Here is a 20,845-nt window from a genome sequence, read left to right on the forward strand (position 1 = left end):
ACCCGCCAAGCCCTGTGCCATCCTCACCTCTGCCAAGCCCTGTGCCATCCCCACACCACTGCCAAGCCCTGTGCCATCCCCACACCACTGCCAAGCCCTGTGCCATCCCCACACCTCTGCCAAGCCCTGTGCCATCCCCACACCACTGCCAAGCCCTGTGCCATCCCCACCACTGCCAAGCCCTGTGCCATCCCCACACCACTGCCAAGCCCTGCCTCCCCCCCCCCGCAAGCCCTGTGCCATCCCCACAACAGTGCCAAGCCCTGTCCCATCCCCACCACTGCCAAGCCCTGTGCCATCCCCACACCTCTGCCAAGCCCTGTCCCATTCCCACACCACTGCCAGCAAAGGCGAACAGGAGGGGTGGCTTTACCTGGCCAGGTAATGGCACTGCACGGTGCCCACTGTTGCAGTGCTTTGTTTTTGGGTTGCTGCAGCTTTGCCACTGCTGAGGAAATGAATTTTAGCAGCCTTGCAGTGAGCTGTGCAGTGCTGTTTTGCCTCTCTGAGCCAAGGGTTGCAGCAGGGTCCTTAAGTCCTGCCTCACTGCATTCACTCTGTGCTTGTGCTGGAAAAGCACAGTGCTGACTAAAGACCTTCCTGCCATTTCCATGTCATCCTGCTAGGCCAGTGTTTCTTTACAGTTTGTCCAGGAGCTTGCACAAACCCCACAGCTGGGAGATGGGAGTGCATGGGTATGAAATGGGTGTTTCCTTTAGCTGAGTAATGGCAGTGTATTCTAACACCAGTCACTGCTTTTTTGTCTGAATTATTTTTTCTGTGAAAGATGTACACTAAGGGTAGTTAGGGCATTTATTTCTTCCATGGAATATGATTGACCTTGATTTTACTTGTTTGTCCATCAGCAGTTTTTAAGTAATATGATCTTTTAATGAATATAATATAAAAGTAATGTGGTTTTTTTACTAGATACCCATCAGAATAAATAGGATAGGTCATGTAAATTCATTTAATTACTTTATTGAGGAGGCTTAGTATATAAATAGTTTTCAGTTAGTACCGAGACAGAATACCTACTCAAAATTCAGTGTTACAGTTAGGAAAGAAACTTAAAGGTATCTGAGGAAGAGACAATATGATCTGCAAAATACCTCACTGGTATGAAGGTTTAATTACCTTTTCTCATTTCTGTGCAATATGGAGGCATGAGTTACATGGTACCACAGGATTGTTTGCCAGCAGAACAAGCATGTGTCTGAGATTTAAAATTCTCTGCAGAGAGAAAAGAAAATAGTAATAATTGTACCATCTGTATGTGTTTCTAAATTTTGTCCCTCATTAAAACAGTTGTGTACAGATAGGTCAGTAGCTCATATGCATCTCCTCAGTATCCATAAATGGACTGTAATGCTGGTTAGACAGAAGTGCAAAACGTTGCAAGAATAAATTCTCTTTACAAAACTGATAAATGTTGAACAAACTTGATAAAGTGTTCATAGCTTATAGTGCATGTTGGAATTTGTTATCTTTGACCTGTCATTTGAGAGTTCTTCTAAGAGTCACAGAATCATAGAAGTCTTTAAGTGCTTCTATTGGAAGAAGCTAGACCAAAAAAAGATTATTTTTGTAACAGAAAACATAATGCCAGAAATGAGCTGTTAGATGTATAAAATATAAGAATTCTATATTCCTTTGTTCTAGGCTCATCATTGGAATGACCACTAATAAAACGATATATAGAAAAAAATAGAAATACTCTTTTTGACTTGAAAACATCATTTTTAGAAAGTACATCAATTTGACTAGAAATTTATTATTGCTATGGTTTTCAGTCCCATAATTAACCACTGTGCAAAATTAACAAATAAAAGTTTTGTCTTTTATTTCAGTTTATCTTTTGCAAGAATAACTTGTTTGATTACACTTCCCAGCAGTTTTGTTTTCTGCATGGGGCCGAAGGATCTCACACTGACAATAAAACAGAGAGAAGAAAAAAAGTAATCAGCAATGCAGAACTATACACCTTGTGGAGGAGGTTCAAATTGGTTTTGATAACAGAACGTTAAAGAGAAGAAGCAGCTGGTAATACTGCCTAAAGCAGGAAACAGGCAGCAATGTTGGACAGTATCTTACCTTTGCTAGTGGTAGAGTAATTTTTTTAGACCCATTTCACTGTGTCAGCTTAGTTTTGGGTTACAGGATGGTGTGGCAGAAGAGCCATTTTCATTAGTGTTTTAAGTACAGCTCTTCAGAAGGTGTGCCAGGACAATTGATCTCCTGCCCCATGCTTCCTGAGCATGACATCCCTTAACTTACAGTGGTATGGCATTTCCTGTGATGTGCAGCTGGTTTCTGATGAATTCCTTAACTAGCTTTTACAAGAACATAAAAATACATCACCTTGAAGTGTCCTCAGTTGGAAATATAACCATGTAATATTGCTGTGTTCCTTTTAACTTTACAGCTGTGGAGAGGCTGAAGGAGCCCACGTCAGAGACTCAGAACAGCAACCTCTGGATTATCGTTGGGGTGGCAGTCCCAGTTACTGTGGTGCTCCTGATTGTTATTATTTTATACTGGAAACTCTGCAGGACAGACAAGCTGGAGTTTCAGCCAGACACAGTGAGCAACATTCAGCAGCGACAGAAGGTAAACGGGGAAGCTGTGCTGAGAGGAGGTGGGGTATTCTAAAAACAAAGGAATGTGAGACTCTGGGGAGCACCTGGCATCCTTAACTAGCATGTGTAAACACAGTTTCAGAGCATTCCAGTTTAGAGGGAAAAAAAAAGAAGGAGGGAAGCAGTCTAATGATAGTTGAAGTTAAGAATCCCATAGTGTTTTATTTATTCTCCTGGGTATTTGATACTGCATTAGATAGATCCATCCTTCGGAAATGTGGGCACTGAGGCTGAAAGGAACTTGTCTTTATCACTTCATTTCAAGGCTGTGGCTGGGACTGAATAAGAAGAAATGTACTGAGTCTTGAATCACTGACCTTGTTTTCCCCAGAAGGCTGAATTTTTCTTTGGAGAGTTTCTGCTAACCAAATCTGACAGCTAAAGTGCACCACCCATCATACCTCATACTGGAACTAGAATTCGCTAGAACCTGTCCTGGCTGCTCTGTGTTCTGCCAGGGCTCTTTTTGTTGCAATTTTGAGAACCTGTTGCAGTACTGGAACATAAATTAGTGGATCTGTGTGTGCCTGCATAAGGAGCATAGGTTAGGATAGTGAGAAATTCAGTACTCTTGTATTTCTCTTGCCCAAGAGTGAAAATCAAAAAATCTGTGATCCAGGGTTTTCACAAAGGATGCATTCAGTAAAAAGAAATGATAAAGTGCCTGAAAGGTTACTTTATTTTTACAGCCAAAGAGAACCTGTGTGTGTCAGAAATTCTTGTTACAGACTATACCTTCAGAGGCATTAATAAAGGCAGAATAATCTGCCTGTGCTAATCCTGTGGTACTGCAGTCACGTTCTGCACTGTGACCCTGTGTTCAGTCACACAGTTTTCTCCATAACAAGCCTTGTCTGTATACCATGCTCTCTTTTCAAGATAATTAATGATGTGAAAGATGAGAGAAGCAGAAAGCGCTCGCACTTCCAAAGCAGTCAGAACAAATCAATAGCAACTTCCACTCGTCTTGTGACTGAGAATTGTGTGTCGGAATCCAGGCTGGCAACAAGTGGTACCCTTTGATGAACACCACCCCCTGGTACCTTGTTTCACCTCTGCTGGGGGAATATGTAACACAGGTTTTTGACTGAGGAAGTTCCCCACAGTAGTTTTGACTAATTTGAGAACAGTCATGCAAGAGAGGGCTGTTACCCTCAGTACTCTGTTTGATCACATTTTCTGTTCCTCTCTGCTAGCACAAGCTTTTTTGTAAGAAAGCAGTTGGGTTGTATTGGCTGTAAGGCCAGAAACATCTTTCATGTAATTACTTCCTTTTAAGAAAATGGCTCAGTTGCTTTTCCCCACTGCTTCCACAGTATTCTTCATCTTAATCATTCATGAGTCAGAAGCCTCAAACTTGTTTATATGCAGGTCTCATTTTGGATTGCCTAGGGAACCTGTCACTTTGCCTTCTTTGGTGAAGTTGCTGTAAGCAAGCTAGAAAGAGCCAGTAAGGACATCCAGTTCCATCCTTGTGCCACTGGAGGTAAAGCAATAAAAAGCGGCTTAAATTTTTATCACTTTGCACATCAAGCAACTGGAAGAACCTACTTTGCAGACCATTTCCTCCTTTCCCTGGAATAAAAGCAGTACTCTGACTTCCATACTGTCAGGCTGTCTTTGGGATTTCGTGTCTTGAAACAGTGGGTGTGAATTCTGGGTCAGAATAGGGCATATTTAACCACCACAAAGACCCCCTGACAGTCAAAACAGCATACAGATTATTAGGGACATTTGATCTGATCCTGCCCTTTAAAATTTTCTATGTATTTTATACTTTCTATTAGAGCAAATGCAAAGAAGTAATCAAAGAAGTGTCATCATCAGTGGTCTGGGATTCATGTCTGTAAATAAACTCCATAAAAATGAACTAGGCTTCCTCTTCCTCACCACAGCCACATTTCCATTCTCTATTTTCAGAGCTTGACCTTGGTACTGAAGGAAGGTGAAAGCCTGCACTACATCTGTAAATAGAAAGATATTTAGATTAAAGATCCAAGTTTTTCTCTTGGAATCTATATTTCATGTGTAAAAAAATGTAAAGATGCATTTATAGTGTGCTAGCTCTTCTCGTTTCCATTAATATTTAACAAAAAATTCATGTAAATATAGAGTTTTTCATTAGCATAGATATGGCTGGAAATAGGAGACAATACTTTTCAACCTTGTGATAAGTCTGTAATGTGTTTTGTGCTTGAAAATGTGTGTTGATTGGAAAATAAGAAACTGAGACACCTGTTTCTTGTTTGGTTGATACCAGATATCCTGCTGCTGGTGGATCTCCAGGGGTGTCAACAATCTTTCTTCAGTGTCTTCAATTAGCCACTTTAACATAGCAGTTCAGTGGGCAGCATAATGATCTGTTAGAATTTACAGTAGCAGCTGAGAGCAAATTATGTTACCTGTGACTTAAAAGAGGGGGGAAAGCCTGTGTGCTTCGTGCTGCAGAGACAAGACTAAAAGGCTGGTTTCTTGGAACATGGAGAGAGAGAACTCTGTAAATGTACTGTAAATGCAGATTGCATAAGTAAGCCACAGGTTGTGCAGGAGCTTTTTATTCTTAGTTAGGATCTCTCTTGCAAATTGCATTATCCTCTGCAGGGAGATTCTTAGACCCTACAAATTTTACTGGATTCTGTAGCTCAGTGTGTCAGTCATATGCTTGCGTTCTTCTCTGCTTTCGTTTAATTGTTTCATCCTGCTTTGAAACTCCTGGATTTTCCTGAAGCATTTTGGTATTCACTGAGGCAATATCAGTTTTATTTTTAATCTTTTATATGTAGAGGTTTATTTTACAGAGTAGGTATGATTTCTGTGTTCCTATGGCCACCATTAAAAGTAAGTAATAAACTTCATAACCTCACAGTCTGTCTTCTGATGGAGCCCAGTGCTAATATCTGTTGGCAGTTAGATCCTACATGACTTTAGGGTGTGTGGGGTTTGGCTGCTTGGGTGCACCTTGGTGAGGTGGGTGAGGCTCATGAGGTAGTTGTTCTACACAGCAGTTCAGTCATACTGCCAGCATATCATGCCAGCACAGCTAATTGGCTTTGGTCCCTTAAATGCTCTGTGGGCACCCCTTTAGAGTAGTTGGGTCACAGTCCCTCACTTGTGATGGTCAGCAAAAGCAGATTTCCCATTTGAGTGGAAATGGATGTGTTGAAAAATACCCAGATCCTATGGTGACAGATGCACAGAATTTCCCAAGATTGCAGGAATACTGATGTGCCCCAGCAGCCTTGAAGCTGGGCTTGACTCCAGATGTGCTGCTTGGCCCCACCCTGAGGGCCAGGTCATTCTCCAAGGCAGGATAGATAATAGCAAGGATATTCTGTTCTGCACACTGGCTGTACTGCTCCACCAGTTTGTGTTCTTTCCATCTGGCCTTCCAGCTTCAGGACAGGATCAGTGTCTTGCAGACAGGATGGCACAAGGATCCTGCTTTAAAAGGCTCATAATGTTACTTCCTGCAAAGAGTATTGAGAGGGAGCCTGTTATTAAGGGATTTTTTTATTTATCTGCTGCCTCAGTGAATATAAACATAAATACATGGGAAAGAAATCTTTTGTGGGAACTGATGCTAGCAAAACCAGGTTGCATCATGAAGTAAGGAAAAATAAAGGAGCTTGAAGAGATTGTGATTTGCTAATCCATCCATTTGCGTCAAAACAGGATTAATAACACCTGTAAAATGTCAGGTTTCCTTTTCCATTGTGGAGATTAAATGGGAAAAGATGCTTAGATCAAAGTTTTTTTTATGCTTTTTAAACTGAGAGTTAAGGAAACAGGGGAGAGCAGTGAATCTATGCAAGATTCATTGGTCTGTGCAAGGATAATTCTTTTGAAGAGATGATACTAAGATATTTAAAGGGCACATCAAATATTCATGACTTGTTCTGTAAGCCATAGCATCCTACTGGAAATTCACCTTGATGTGACCTGGGTTGTTGCACTGGATTAAGATATCCTTGCCTTACAAAATAAGAAGATGCACAAGTGGTATTTCTAAATAACAAGATTTTCTCTCTTGCCATTGCCTATATCCACCATAACATTGTCCCAACCTTTTGCTTGTCCCAAGCTTTTTTTTCCTGCAAAGAAGTTGTGCCTTTTGTGGGCAACTGAATTTTTCTTCACAAAAAACTCAATTAATTTCTTTAATGCTCAAACCATCATTTTGCTCTGTACCTGTACTGGGCCTCTGATGTTTTTGTGCAAAACCACTTCTTTTCTCTTCCCCAGCGAGCAAAACAACCATTTTACATGTTATCCACAATGGAAGCAGAGTGAGCAGTATTATTTCTTTGTCTCTGGACATCCAAAAATTAAAATGGAGCCTGCTTCTCTAGGGGTTTCGCTTTCCTTTCTGTGTTACAAGCATTTGAAGAAAAATGTCAGATCCCTTCCTAGGACATCTCAGCGATAATTTCAGCTATAGACAATTATTCAGGGAAAGGTTCCCTGCCCTAATGGCAAGAACTGGACAAGCTAATTGGCAGTTTATTTAGAATATCTTGGATGTTCTCCTGTAAATGCTGGGTGTGCAGAAGTCATTGCTTTTGCAGTGATAGCTTTGAGTGGCTTGCTCAGTTCCTTGTGTATCCAAGGGTGCATCATAAAACCCATTAGGAATGATGTCTGCTTCTCCAGTCAGATGTCACTCCTCTCTGGAGCCTTCTGCATGCCACTGTGCTTCCTTGAGACTGAATGTGTCCTTCTGGTTCAGTGTCCCTCCTGTGGGTGTTTACACCTGGCCCAGGTGGAGTGTTCAAAGCCTTGGACAAAGTCCTGCACCTCCCTCTGGAGCTGCAGCACAGGTAATGCCAGTGCTGGAGGGCTGTGCCAGCACAGCTCAGCTCAAGTGTCATCATCTCCTGGGGACTGTCACCGGCCCTTGCATGCCTGCTCTCATCTGCTCACGGTCACAGGTAATGAGTCATGCCTGCTGCAAGATGTCTGAGAGGCACTTGTGTGGATTTTCATTTCCCCCCTCTAAGCAGGAATATCTGATATCCAAATGTCATGTGTCAGGTGTAACTTTACACGTCTGAATTGAGAATTTTGCTTATTATTGTGTAGTGTGTAGACTATCTCTTGGATGTTCCCAGGATCAGAGGCCAGCCCTGCTGGAGGCTAAATACTAGGCTTCTGCTCCTGATGCAAAGAATTCTTGTGATGTTTTGACATCCTTGTAATCCTTTTGTTCATCTGTCTAATGTCGAGGCAACAGCTCTGCATTGCAGAAAAATTCAGTCAAAAGAGACTCATGTTAAGAAAGGCAGCTGACACCAATCTTATAAAAACTACTTGAAAACTGACATGAGTTTATGCATGAGATTCATGTTTGCATAACAAATACCATTCATTGCTAATAGCTACCTTGACTAACTATCCAAACTGTTGTCTTCCTGGGTATGGCACATGGGATCTCCTCCAGTGTCAATAGCTGGATTCTAACGAGGGATAGAGTATTCAACATCTTAATTACTTCTCAACAATACATTTCTCTGATGGCAATTCCTCTGAAAGAACTCTTTTGTAGTAACTCTTTTTCTGTAATGAGGATTAACTGTTCACAAGTGGTAAAAATAAAATGCCACACTTAGATACGCTGCTTATACAAATAGATATAAAAAGTGACATGTCTCCATCTGCTTTCTTAGAAACATTTGAGTATCTGTCTTGAGATCATTCCAAAAGGTCAGCTAGCCCAGATGCCACAAGGAAAAGCCTAGAGGAGGGGAGAAGGACAGGGCAAGTGTATGGATTGCTTTGCCTTGAGTAACTCTTCAGCCTCCAGTTATTTGTGGCTAGATATTTAGCAATCCTCAACATAATTCTTTTCCATGGACTTGTTTGGTCCTTCTGAGCTCACCTCAGCTGCTGACAGGGGTTTCCACAGCATGTTACATGAGGAACCACATCATCTTGTTCCACCATGCTTTTATCCTGCTACTTCTAAGTTTTTCTGTGATGGTCCTTAGTCCTGGTATTGGAGGGGACAGGGAACAGCTGATTCCTAGGCACTTCATCTTTGCCAATCCTGACTTTATAGACCTCTGTCATATTTCTGTCTCTGTCACCTCTTTTTCCAATCAGAGGAGCCCCAGTTTTCTAATCCCTTCTTTTGAACTGGCATTTGAACCTTTAAATAACATGCACATTTTCTAATTCTATTCCATTCATCTTGAGAGGAGGAGAGTAGAATTGAATATGCCATTCAAAATGTAGGTGATCAGTGGATTTATGGAGTCATGTTCATGTAGTAACCACTTTTCAAAAGGAGTTAAACAAAAAGAATCTGTTTTCAAGATACAGGTACATGTTTTGCCGTCCTAAGCATAATAAACCTCTGAGATGAGAATAATACTGGGGAAGTAAATTTTTCTCTCCTTACAAAACATGATAGAGAATCTGCTGTGGAATTTAGCTGTTTTGGGAGCATGGAAATGCACCAACATTAAATCATTGTCCTAAGGTTTTAATGTGCTGCACACTTGTGTTTGAAACTTGCAGTTTTATTTCAGCAAGCAGAATATTTCTGCAGTAAATGGGAATGTACTTTCTGTGCACATTAAACCCCTCTTAGGTATATAAATATGTGAATCATTGAACCCAACAAAATACCAGCATGAAAAAATTAGTGAAAATTGCTGACCTATGCTCTGTGTTGGAAGTCTTTAGTTAAAAGTGGTAACACTTCTCTCATTATTTGTAAGAGGATGTGTTTTTGGACTGTGTTGTCTCTGTGCTCTGTGCAGATGGTGAGAGTCATGTTAGAATGTATTTGCTTCACAAGTTTAGAGAAGAGTTCCCTTAATTTGTAATTTTTTAATGTGTTGTTCTGTCTCTCTTAGAGGTTGCATCTGGTGTTGGAGTTATGTATATGGCTTAGAGGAGTAATTGTTAATGTAACTTAGGGATGAAAAATACCTGTCTATTATATGAAGTTGCCAATCTTCTTCTGACTTACTCCTGACACTTCTCTCCAACCAGTGTGCAAAGGAACCTCACAAACTATGATTAAGATAGTATCCACCCAGAGGCATTTCTGTCTGAGAAGGAAAGCTAAAACTGTGTGATTCAGGAACAAAATTCTGCCTGTTACAGCAGTTATCTCAGCAGCCTGTGGGCATATATGTACTCAGAGTTATGGGCTTTCAACAACATGATCCCTCTTGTATTTTGTGAAATTTACTGAGCTGTCATGGTAATATTAGTGTGGCAGGAAGAGTTGCACAAAGGAGAAGAAGAGGGATGATGGAAATCCACGAGAAGAATCCGTCTTAAGGAAATATTTCAGGACAGGTGTCTTGAGAATCTCAAGCTTTATAAAGTTTTGTAAGTTTGGGGTTTTCTTTATTTGTTTTTAATCCTACTCCAGAAGCAAAATTCCTGAGGAGGTATTTTCTGTGGGATTCCTGCTTTCCTTACTGTTTGTTTGGTGGTAAGCAGTAACACAGTTCTGGCTTTCCAGTGGAGGGAAGGAGGACCAGAGGCTGTACATCAGCTGCTTCTGATTTTCTGTGCCAGTGCTGGCTATACAGTGTGCTACTTTTTCCCAACTTGATGGGAGAAACCCCAGCAGCTCTAAGCATATTTCTTGTCCCCAAGGACAGGTTTGCCTATTCTCAGAAATGGCAATAGTTGGCTGAAGTGCTGTTGTGATGAGAAATGGAAAATATAATTTGTATAAAGATACTTGGTCCAAGATAAGAAAATGGGTGGCATTTTGTAAGTGCAGCCTCTTTTTTGGCCCACAGGTCTCAAAATTCTGGTTTGAGGCTTGCCTCAGAGAGCACAGGCTGTCACCCCACTGTAGGGGGAGGGTGGTGACATCTCAAGTAAGATGTAATAAATACAGGGAACTGTCATTGTGTGTGCACTTCTGTTTACATACCAACACTGTTACCAAGTGAAGGTATTTAAATTAGAGACTACTTTTTGTTTTGGTCCCTAAACATATTTTCTAAACCAGCAAAAGTGAAGGAACCCCTCTGCACATTACTAAGTGATGCTTAGTGTTGGGGTTTTGTTTTAAAAAAGTTTGGTTTATAATACAAATACATTGCGTAATATCCCATGTCAGGAAAGAGACAAAATGACACAAAGGACAAAAGACCTCAAGAGATACAAGTTGGTCTTTTTCAGTATTTTGAAGGTGGCTATGGAGTCAGAACTCTCCTTCTATGAAATCTTCTAATATGCTTTTCTCTTGAATGAATGACTTTGGTGTCTTAAGTCAGATATGCGTTATTGTTATTGAATCACATGTATAAATTGTATGCATACTTTACAGGCAGTCCCTGGCCATCATCCCCAAGGGGTTTATGTCAAAGGAGAGCAGTGCAAACTAAAATACAGAGTTGGTACTTATGTGGAAAGATATGTAGAAATGATAATAGAAAAATGAGCTGAATAAGAAAATAAGAAAGGTGAACATGCCTCAGTACTTCTAAATTTTTATTTATTGCTAGACTGGTAGGTGTTTTGAATGTAATTGTGGAACAGTTGACTGCAAACCATATTGATGAATGATCCTTGTGGGAAGAAGATGTAGATGACTTTTTGGATGAAATAGTAGACATAATGAAGAAAGAGTTAAAGCACTTGTGTACCAAGCACACAAGCAACTACAAATTCTTATCCTTTTTGATGCGTCATGAGAGTGATGCAGGGAATTCACACTAACCCATGTTATGGTGCCCTGGGGATATGGACAAGAGTTTGGTGGTGTGAATGTCAGGTTGTGAAGTCAGTTGGCAATGTGTAGTAGCTTTAAGCTGTCCTAAATCACACTGATTTACATCTTCAACCTCATGAATTTTAAGAACAGTGTGTCTCATTGACTCGCTGTATTTAAGCTCGTAGACTTTTTTTTTCTGAGAAGTTTCTTTATCCAGTAACATCCTATATGCTAGCATGACAGGAATGTGGTCAGTCAGCAACCTTCAGTCAGTCCCTTCTTTATAGGGATTCTTGTCCTGTTCACAGGTTATGCACTGACACTAAAGCACATGCTTAGCTCCTCTGTTTCCTTAGAAGTGTATGTTAACAGCCTCTGCTCAATTCAGCTGGCTCTACAAGGAACAAGGCAAGACCATGGTATAAAATCAGTGGAAAATGGTCTTAATACATTATTCTTCATATTATGTCCTAATTCAAATGCTGCTTGTAAGAACTACAGGGAGAATACAGAGTTAAGTGTTTTTCTTTTCTTCTGCTTTCTGCTGAAATTACTCACAGAATGGTTAGCAGCATTTGTTTTCTTGAAGACAGGTTGTTGACATTCCTGGTGTGTCTCTGCATCCAAAAAACCAATATATTGGCAACCATTCTGTATTTCGGTGGCTTGAACAACACTGAAACTATTATCTGCTTTTATGCAATAAGAATTGACTGAGGTGCACAGATTTTGTTGGCTTCTGCAGAAATTATTTTATTTTTCTATGAATTGAGCTTCAAATACTGGTTTGGTGGGTTTTCTTGGTTGGGTATTTCATTCAGTATGTAACAATAGAATTAAAAACTCTCTTGACTTAGCAATATAAAATCATCTTTAAGATTTTGTTAGGTTCTGCATTTGTATAATAATGTAGTTCCTTATGAGTGCAGTAATTTAGACGTGTTCATTTTGATGGTAAGCTTCAGAGTAGTTTATCCCTTTCCTTTTCACAAGCATACTAAAGACAAATTAAAACCTCTAACAACTTACATTTAAATCAAGAAATCTTTGCCAAGACTGGTTTTGTGCAGTCCTGTGTAAAGACTCCTGAGGCTGATGAAACCTGAACAAATAACAATATCAGCACAACTTAATTGCGATAGCAGCAAAACTTTAAAAGTGCTCTAGAAAAGATACCATATTCTTGTCTTGGTGGTGATTAATATACGAGTAATAGATGACTGATCCATACATGGTGTCCTGACTACCAGTCCCAAGATGGGCAGAGTGATGCAACCTGTTACATAACTTGATCTAAAGAAAAGAAGGAACTCAGCAGGTGGCACACAGAAAATTTTAAGAAAACGTTGGAAATATCTTCATTCAGGAGTTAACATCATTCATTTCACTGAGTCAGTGATCTGTCTTTTTTTTGAAAAAAGCAGAGTTGTGGTTCAGTGTCCTTAAGACACTTCTCACTGAAAATGTGGATTTTGGCTGCTGTCATTTCTCACTTAAGTCATAATGCTGTGGTCTACAAGGAGAGGTATGAGAAGCGTAGATTTTGTTTTTAAGAAAACAAAGCAGGCTTATGTCAATGTTATTTCTATGGTAGTAATCCTATTATTATTTCTGTTTCTCAAATAATATTATTTTTAATAAGGGAATTTATCATTTTTGAGGACCATCTTTCTGTATTCAGTTATGTATCATGTTGTGTATGTATGTATTGTCACATTTTTCTGTTATGCTTTTTCATTCATGTGCACAAACACATACATGCATCCAGTCTTTGTAGTGGCTGGAGCTGGTAGTGCCAACTTAAGTTTTTTTAGCAGAGATATCTAGAAATGTTTGGCTGTACAGAACTCTGTAAGACTTGAAACATTCAGCCCATTTCCATTCAAGTATCAGTTTGTTACTGAAACCGTTTTTTAAGATGAGAAGGAATTTGTTTTCTGAAGAACAAGGTTAAGAGAAAATTAAATGCTCAGTCTGAATTCTAAAAATTGTCGTGGAGAAGCTCTAGTGCACATTCTGGGCCTTAGGGGCTGTAGGTTGTTGAAGGAAAGAGAACAAGAATGTTGTTTGGGGTGAGGGAAATGCTTTTGCTGCCCGTTTCTGGCTTAAGTTTTAAAAGTTTAGGAAAATGTTTGCATGGGGTTGACAAAGCCCTTTTATAGATTTACCAGTTAAATTGTCAGAGGATTACACCAGTTCTGTGCTTATGAGGTCTGTAGAGCTGTACCATAAAGCTGAGAGGGTTTTTCCTCTGTTGTGTTACACAGAGCTTGTTATGACACCAGGTATTAAAAGTGTAAAGACTGATGAGCCTCAGGTTCTTGGGTGCTGTCAACTGGCAGGAAGAGATAGAAGCAAGAGAGTGGGGCAGAGAGAAAGGTCCTGTCTGTCAAGGGAAGAGTAAGACCAGCTGAGGAGTTTACCTGGCTCCAACTTCAGGAAATATCTATATATATATAAGGAATATAGCTATAGATTCTGTGGTGCCTGGGGTGGTGATAGCTGAGATTGGCCAGTCCTCTGTTGCCAGCAAGTGTCCATGAAACCCTGAAGTCTTGGCCACACTGGCTGTAAACATGCATAGAAGACTCATCTTGCATCCCCTTCTCCTTTCAGTTTGCCAGCTTCTGTGTGAAATGAGATGGGGATCCTGCTTTTGCAAATAGCATTCTTGCATTCTGCCCAGCTCTGACTAACAGCAGAAGGGCCAGTCTGTGCCAAGGATCCAGCAGGGTGGGAGAGAGCGATAGGGTTTCTGTGGAAGAACTGAATTTGTGATGTTCTAACTCAAGACTTTATTGCAGTGCCTGTGTGTGAGAGGATGCAGTCGTTGGTGGTTGTTTCAGATAATCTTAACTGGCATTTCTTACAGTGTGAGTGCTGGTCTCTGCAGTACTGACAGCCTTTTAATTCAGCTGCTGTGTGGTCTGTCTGCAGATAAACATTCATGCATACATATGCTGTGGCACATGTGCCTGGACACATAAATATATCTGTGACTGTGCTTAGATAAAAGGTCATGTTGGACTGCAACTACAAATAAGACTATTCAAAGTTTAAAAAAACATGAAAATTCTATATTTTTGTATGATTTTTACTCCCAAACTCAGTCTGCTAGAATGACTCCAAGTTAGGTTGAAGTTCATGCTTCAGACATGCAGCAGTCTTAGTAAAACCATCCTGGTAACTCCAGTCTTCCTGGAATGTTTGTCTCTTCAGTTGTCCTTCCTCACCCCCCCCCCCCTCCATCACACTATTCAAAAAGCAGTGGTAACTTTGCAGGTTGATAACAAAAGGGTAGAGAACCACCAGATTGTTTTGTGGAAGAATTGTGCCTAGCACATGGTGAAGAATGGCATCATCTTTGGGGCTAAGGGCACTGGAGTCTGTGGAGGGGAATGTAATGAAACAGAGGATGTGATCATTGGGAAGCAGCAGCAGGGCTGGGCAGGCAGGAGGGGGGAGTGTGAAAGGGTTAAAAGAAGGGAAGCCTCTGAAGGTTCAAAGGAAGAGTGTCATACACAGGAATATCTTCTAGGAGAATAGACATAACTTCAGACTGGCCCTAAGTGAGGTGGGGTAGCTAAGTTGTTTCAGTAACCAAAGTGGTGCAAGGCGGGCATGATAATTCTGACAGCAGAAGTGAAAAGTTTGTCTTCAGAAATATTTGGGGGAGGGGATGGGGATTTTTGGAGGGTTTTGGGGAGCAGTTTTATTAAGTAAGCAAGATCCTGAAGAGAAATGTTTAACTTCTGAAGGGGAGAAAATTTCAGGAAGGTTTCACTAGATGACAAAGACTCCAAAAAATGGAGACACAGTTACACCTTCAGCTAGTGTAGCTCCCTGGTGCCTTTTTGAATCAGTGGTTGCAGTTATTTGCATAAATTCATTAACTAAACCACCCATAATGCTGAATTGAAGGGACTGTTGTAAAGCCTAGGACAAATGGACATAGCAGAAGACATCCAGATTTGTTCCAATAATGAGCTTACTCATTTTGTGAGAAATTAACTCCAAAACCTCAGCAGATAAACTGTTGGATTTTACAGAAGAGCTTTTATTGCCATCTACTGGCTTAAACAGGCAGCTTGCTCAAGTGCGAGAACCATTTGGAAAATGTTTGCTTACTGAGAAAATATTTTGAAGAGATTATTTCAGAATATTCCTTAGGCAAGCTTATCTTTGGCATGGTATCAGAGGAGTGTGTTTGCAGTTAGCTGTGCTGGCATGCCAAGCTTTATGAGAAGGGGTTCATTTAAACATCTGGAACCTGACGCACCCATCAATGCACTCCAGCACTTGCTTCACTTTGCAGGAAATCAGCTCAGGGAGCACACAGGGGATTTTGTGCCTGTGGTGTGCAGCAGGTTTAGTGTGCATGTGCTTCTGAAACTGGAGCTGTCAACGTTTTCTTTCTGCTTTCAACTTCCAAACGACATGGAATTGAGTGGGGTTTGAGGAAAAACTTTCTCCTAATTAGTTCTTCAGATCTTCCAGTTACTCCAAAGCCCCCAAAAAATAAGAAGAGACCTTGAAACTCGGAGCCTTGAGTAAGTCTGAATCAAGTCATTGATAAGATGAAGTTAGCTTTTTTATAAATATAGTTATGAAAGTAAAAGGCTGAATTCTGTGTCTTTCTCAAGCATGATGCCCATTGAACAAGGTCTTTAGGAAAATTTCTCTAAATTCCAAAGCCTTTTGTATATTTCTCTGTCTGTTCAGTATGAAATTCTTAAGAGATTTTCAGTTTTTTTCTGGGGGCATCAATACTGGCTGACAAGTCATTGCCAGGCTGCTATATAACTCAGATCTGCAGAGTGTTTATCTTTCATCAGATGAACTAGGTATTTGTACAAGCACTCCCAGATTTGGGGAGCTCAAAATGAGAAAGATCAACAGTGACAATATTCAAATTATTTAAAATCCTGCATCCATTTTGGCTGGAAGAAATGGAAATATGACCTGGTGGTGGTAGCCATTTCAGTCTGTACACAGGTGTCTACAGCCTTGCACTCATGAGTACACAAAAAGCTCCTCACACAAGGATTAAATCTAAAGAAAGAGCAGTAAAAAATAGTAACAGCATCAGAAGTATGTTTTTTAACTAGATTTATTGATTTGGAATTTTAAACTGTGTATCATATACTGCACTAAGGTGACAGAATTGTGGAGAGTTTCTTTTTCTTTTCCCTGGTGCTCTCGTGTTCCTTCCTGAGACTGCCGTGGCCTGACCATCCTCTCAGTGGCCATTGTTTGCAGATCTGAACCAAAACCTTTTGTACTCATTGTCACTCACTGTTCATGTTTCTTGTCTTTGTTCTTTTCTCACAGCTACAAGCCCCCAGTGTGAAAGGCTTTGATTTTGCTAAGCAGCATCTGGGCCAGCACAATAAAGATGATGTCCTGATTATCCATGAGCCAGCTCCTTTACCAGGACCTATTAAGGACACAACCCCATCCGAGAACGGAGATGTGCCCAGCCCCAAATCCAAGACTTCCACAAAGCCTTCAAAGACTGTTCGACACAGAGGGAGGTCAGTTCACAGAGATTAAAACAAATTGCAGCAGACAACAGTTTATTAAGGGCTGCTGTATTTTTAGGGCAATTTCAGAACTGTTCCAGGGCTCCCAAACTCGCATTTTCTAGTGAGCCACCACGGTTGCACCTCGCCACTCATTAGTACAAGATAGTGAGAATTTAGTGTTCATTTTTCTTTTAAAGGGAACATACCCAGTTAAGAGGGGTACTTGAGATACTGCTGAGCTGACTGGAGTCAAGTCCTTGCTTTTTCACTGGAAACACCAAGTGCATGTTTTCCAGTGCAGTCTCTTTGTGATCTCTAGCCACTAAGCCAGCAGCTGGTTAAAAACAAATGAAAACCTCTGACAAAGATAATGTGTTTCCATCCCATTAATAGTGATCAATACATGTATGAAGAGTCAGGATTTCCAAAACTAAGCCATATCTCCAAAATTCGGGGAAGATGCAGAAGTGTTGTTATTTATTATTATCTGCGGGGGTCTCATAGCAAGTGAGACTTTTTCTTATTCAGAAAAAGGAATGGTAATTCACAGCTGTGCAAATGGAGAAGGGTCTGAAACCATCAGCAGAATTTTCCTAACCTTTTCTAATAATCACATGATGTGACTGTCCCTTTCTGGAAAAAAAATTGTGTTTGTAGGATACATGATGTAACAAAGCTGTGCAGTAGAGATGGATCTGTGCACAAAAAAAAATGTGGGGAAAAAATGGAACTCTGAGCAGACCCCCTCTGAACTACACTTTCCAGTAATTCTTCTTCCTCTCCCTCACTCTCACACTTCTTTGTCTCCAGCTCTGCATTCCCTGTGCTTATATCTATGTGGTACTGTGCAGTGGGAGGAAAAAAAAAAAGCAAACAATCAAGAGCAGGGTTGGATGAGATTAGAAAGAAACTAATGGTGAATCTGACTGGGCTGCAGGTCTCTGCAGCACAGCTTGCTCCTCTGTTCAGCCCTCTGTGCTTCCTCTAAAGCCCCAGTTGTCTTAAGATCCTTGCTTCATCTTCCCCATATGGGCTTCCTGAAGCTCAGTTACCCCCTTCCAGAAGCTAAGCCTCTCTTCCCAAATCCCTGCAGGCCTTGTAAGTAGAAGACTGCCAGTGGTACAGTGGAAGGGGGACAAAACTGGAAAATAATGGAAGAAAAATTAGCTATACTAGTTTTGGTGTAGCTTACATAAATTGAAACAAAGTAATATAAATCTGAAAGACAAGTGTTTCTTTTTAAAAGTTCAGAAGTGGCCTAGGCCAGAGCTGATACGTGGGTGAAGGGAAGGTATCTACATTTATATGCAGATAAGCAAAAGAAATAAGTTTAAATTTGAGGTTGCTACTGTGTTTTGTCTAGAATAATTCAGAACATTAAGCAGGAGAAATTTCAGAGGCCAACATTCTAATGATATGGTGTGGTAGAAGGCCACCAAGTAATTCAGGCGTGATGTGCCCTTAGTGAAGCCATGTTGGCTGTCACCAAGCCCCTTCTTATTTTTCATGTGCCTTGGCATCATTTCCAATCTGCTCCATGATCTCCATAGGCACAGAGGTGAGAGTGACTGACCTGTAGTTCAGACACTTGAAATGTTTTCAGCAGAGAATCTCCCCCTTCTCCCTCATATTCCCTGGAGAACAAATCTTCCTTTAGGCTTAGCTATGGAGATGTTGCCATCGTCTCCCTGCCATGCTGATGTGCCCATGTCAGCTTGTGATTTGAAACATTTATTCCCCCAGGCAGAAGTTGAAATGTGAAATGGTATCATACTGTGTTGTGTTGGGTTTAGCTGCTTGATGTTTTGTGAGGAAATACAGAGCTCAGTTCATCACAGTTCAGCTCTGGATTGTATGTTACATGCCAGGAAATCTAGTGGTGATGTGAGTACACATTCTGTATCTGTAGGAAACAACAAACGAGAACAGCTGAGTTCAGAAAGCTCAGCATCCCTAGGCTCCAGCTGGGAGTTGGACCTGTTGTTTTGACTTGAGAGTATACAAGTGCATATTCCTCAGCACTTACAAGAAATGGCTGATGTTGACTCAACACTATTTATGTTCCTATTACTTGGTGGTAATTTGGATATGCTGAGAAAGGAGTATCATGGGAATTGCAGAGCACAATGAGATGAAACAAAGTCAGTAGGAGATCTGGACACAGAGCTCCAGCTTCATACTCTGCTGAACCAGGACAAAGGTGGTGGAGGTGATAGCTCTGCACACCCTCTCCCCCGCAGGAAAAGATGCAGATCTCTAAGGTCACTGAGGACCATTTATCCTCTTTTCCCCACTATTATTTTTTTTAATTGGGATGTGACATTAGTATTGCAGTCCTGCATTGTTTAGGGAGGAGAAAAAGGGAAGTTGAATTCAGAGCTGCAAGAAGTAGATTTAACTTCAATGGACTTACCAGGCTGCATATAGTTGTCTTAGTCTGGGTGCTCTAGGCAGGTTGATGTTTAGCCAAGAGCCTCAGTAACTAGTTCAGATATACCCATCTAGCCCAAGCAAATCCTGCACTAATGAGGTTAGTGCACAGACATGTGCACACTCTCCATGATTAACTCCCTGCCAGAATAGAATGTGAGTGTTCACTGGACAAAGTGGTCCCTAGAGACTGTATCACAAAGGCTGATCCCATGTGAAGAGACAGGCTTTGGTGTCAGGCAGTGGTGTGGGCTCTGTATTTTTTCTATTTTTATATTATCAGAATAATTTTACAGCCGAAGATCATGGTATTTTTCTATATTGCCTACAAGAGCTGTGAGCACTGAGATGGTGGTTTTTTAGATAACAAATGTTCTTAAGAATCTTGTGACTGCATGGAATAAATACATAAAAGAAGCATTTTTGAATGGCCTTACATTTAACTAGTCAGGGAAATATTCACGTAGATTTGTATTGTTAGCAAGAGAACACCAAGTTAGTAGAGCTGAATGTTAGACTAGTTACCCATGTGGGTTTCATATTCCTAATACAATTGTTTTCTTTCTGAGAGGTAAATTGCTAGCTACAAATTCAGAGCTTTTTCTTGCAGTGTATTTTAAAGGGAAGATTACTTAATAATATTGTCACATGTGAGCTGTGTTGCAGTCATTTTTCACACACAACAACAGTAACATTGTGACAATGAATATCTAGCTATGATAAAGTATTATACATTTACTTACAAACAGAGGAAAATTTTAGCAGACTTCACAAGGTATTTTAGCGCAGGATTCTTTGTGTGTGACAATTATGCCCCCTTGCAAACTTGTGTTACGTGCTGGTTTGTTTGTTTTGTCATGTTTGTGGCAGAATTTCACCATCAGATGCTGAATCCACGGCAAGTGAACAATCCAGCGGGAGAGAGACGGGAGAAGAAAGTGCAAGACCATCAACTGCTGCAAACGAGGGCAAGCCACACAGAGCAGTGAAGAAGGGTTTGTTACCTTTTTATTTCCCACTCCTTGTATGCTCTCGTGCTTCACTCAGGCTGAAGAGTTACTTTGGTGCTGTAACTTTTCTAAACTCATCTTTTGCCGTTGATTTTTCTGCTCCTTGCCGCAGGAAATCCCTTCATATTTGGTTTAGTTTCTTCTTTTGAAACTGGGGAGCTGTACATTCCTTTCATTCCAGCAAGCTTTTGAAACAAATGGCTTAGTAGGAATGAATGTTGCCTCCTTTTGTGCCACACACACCCCCAGCAAAACTGTCCAGCCTGGCCTGATTGAGTCTCCCATGGTAGCAGAACTGCAGGCACTTACATGGGCAGCAGAGGCCACAGCAGGACTTCAGACCACAGAGGTGTGTCTGTAACAGTAACTCTGAAAAAGTGATATTAAAAAAAAAAGGACACCAGAGAGATCAGTGTTTTACAAATGAGTTGGAATTCATTTATCAAAATGCTTGCATGATTGTACATAAGAAAGATCAAAATTCAGTGCTGCTGTGTAAATAACACTGGTGTTTTTTTATAAAGAACCATCTTGTTTCCAGTTAAAATGCCACTA

At 40.7% G+C, this 20,845-nt stretch overlaps 1 protein-coding gene across 3 annotated transcripts in view; it reads left to right on the plus strand.

Annotated features, from left to right (window-relative positions):
• KIAA1549 (KIAA1549 ortholog) overlaps positions 1-20,845 on the plus strand; it is a 142,840-nt gene that overhangs the window by 98,665 nt on the left and 23,330 nt on the right. For all 3 annotated transcript variants that reach the window (XM_030960219.1, XM_030960221.1, XM_030960220.1), the window contains exons 10-12: positions 2,426-2,610; positions 16,657-16,859; positions 20,151-20,275. In XM_030960219.1, coding sequence (XP_030816079.1) covers positions 2,426-2,610; positions 16,657-16,859; positions 20,151-20,275 — 513 coding nt within the window. The remainder of the gene's footprint in view (positions 1-2,425; positions 2,611-16,656; positions 16,860-20,150; positions 20,276-20,845) is intronic.

Source organism: Camarhynchus parvulus, chromosome 1A (assembly GCF_901933205.1).
Source record: "Camarhynchus parvulus chromosome 1A, STF_HiC, whole genome shotgun sequence".
In the NCBI taxonomy this organism is placed as follows: Eukaryota; Metazoa; Chordata; class Aves; order Passeriformes; family Thraupidae; genus Camarhynchus; species Camarhynchus parvulus.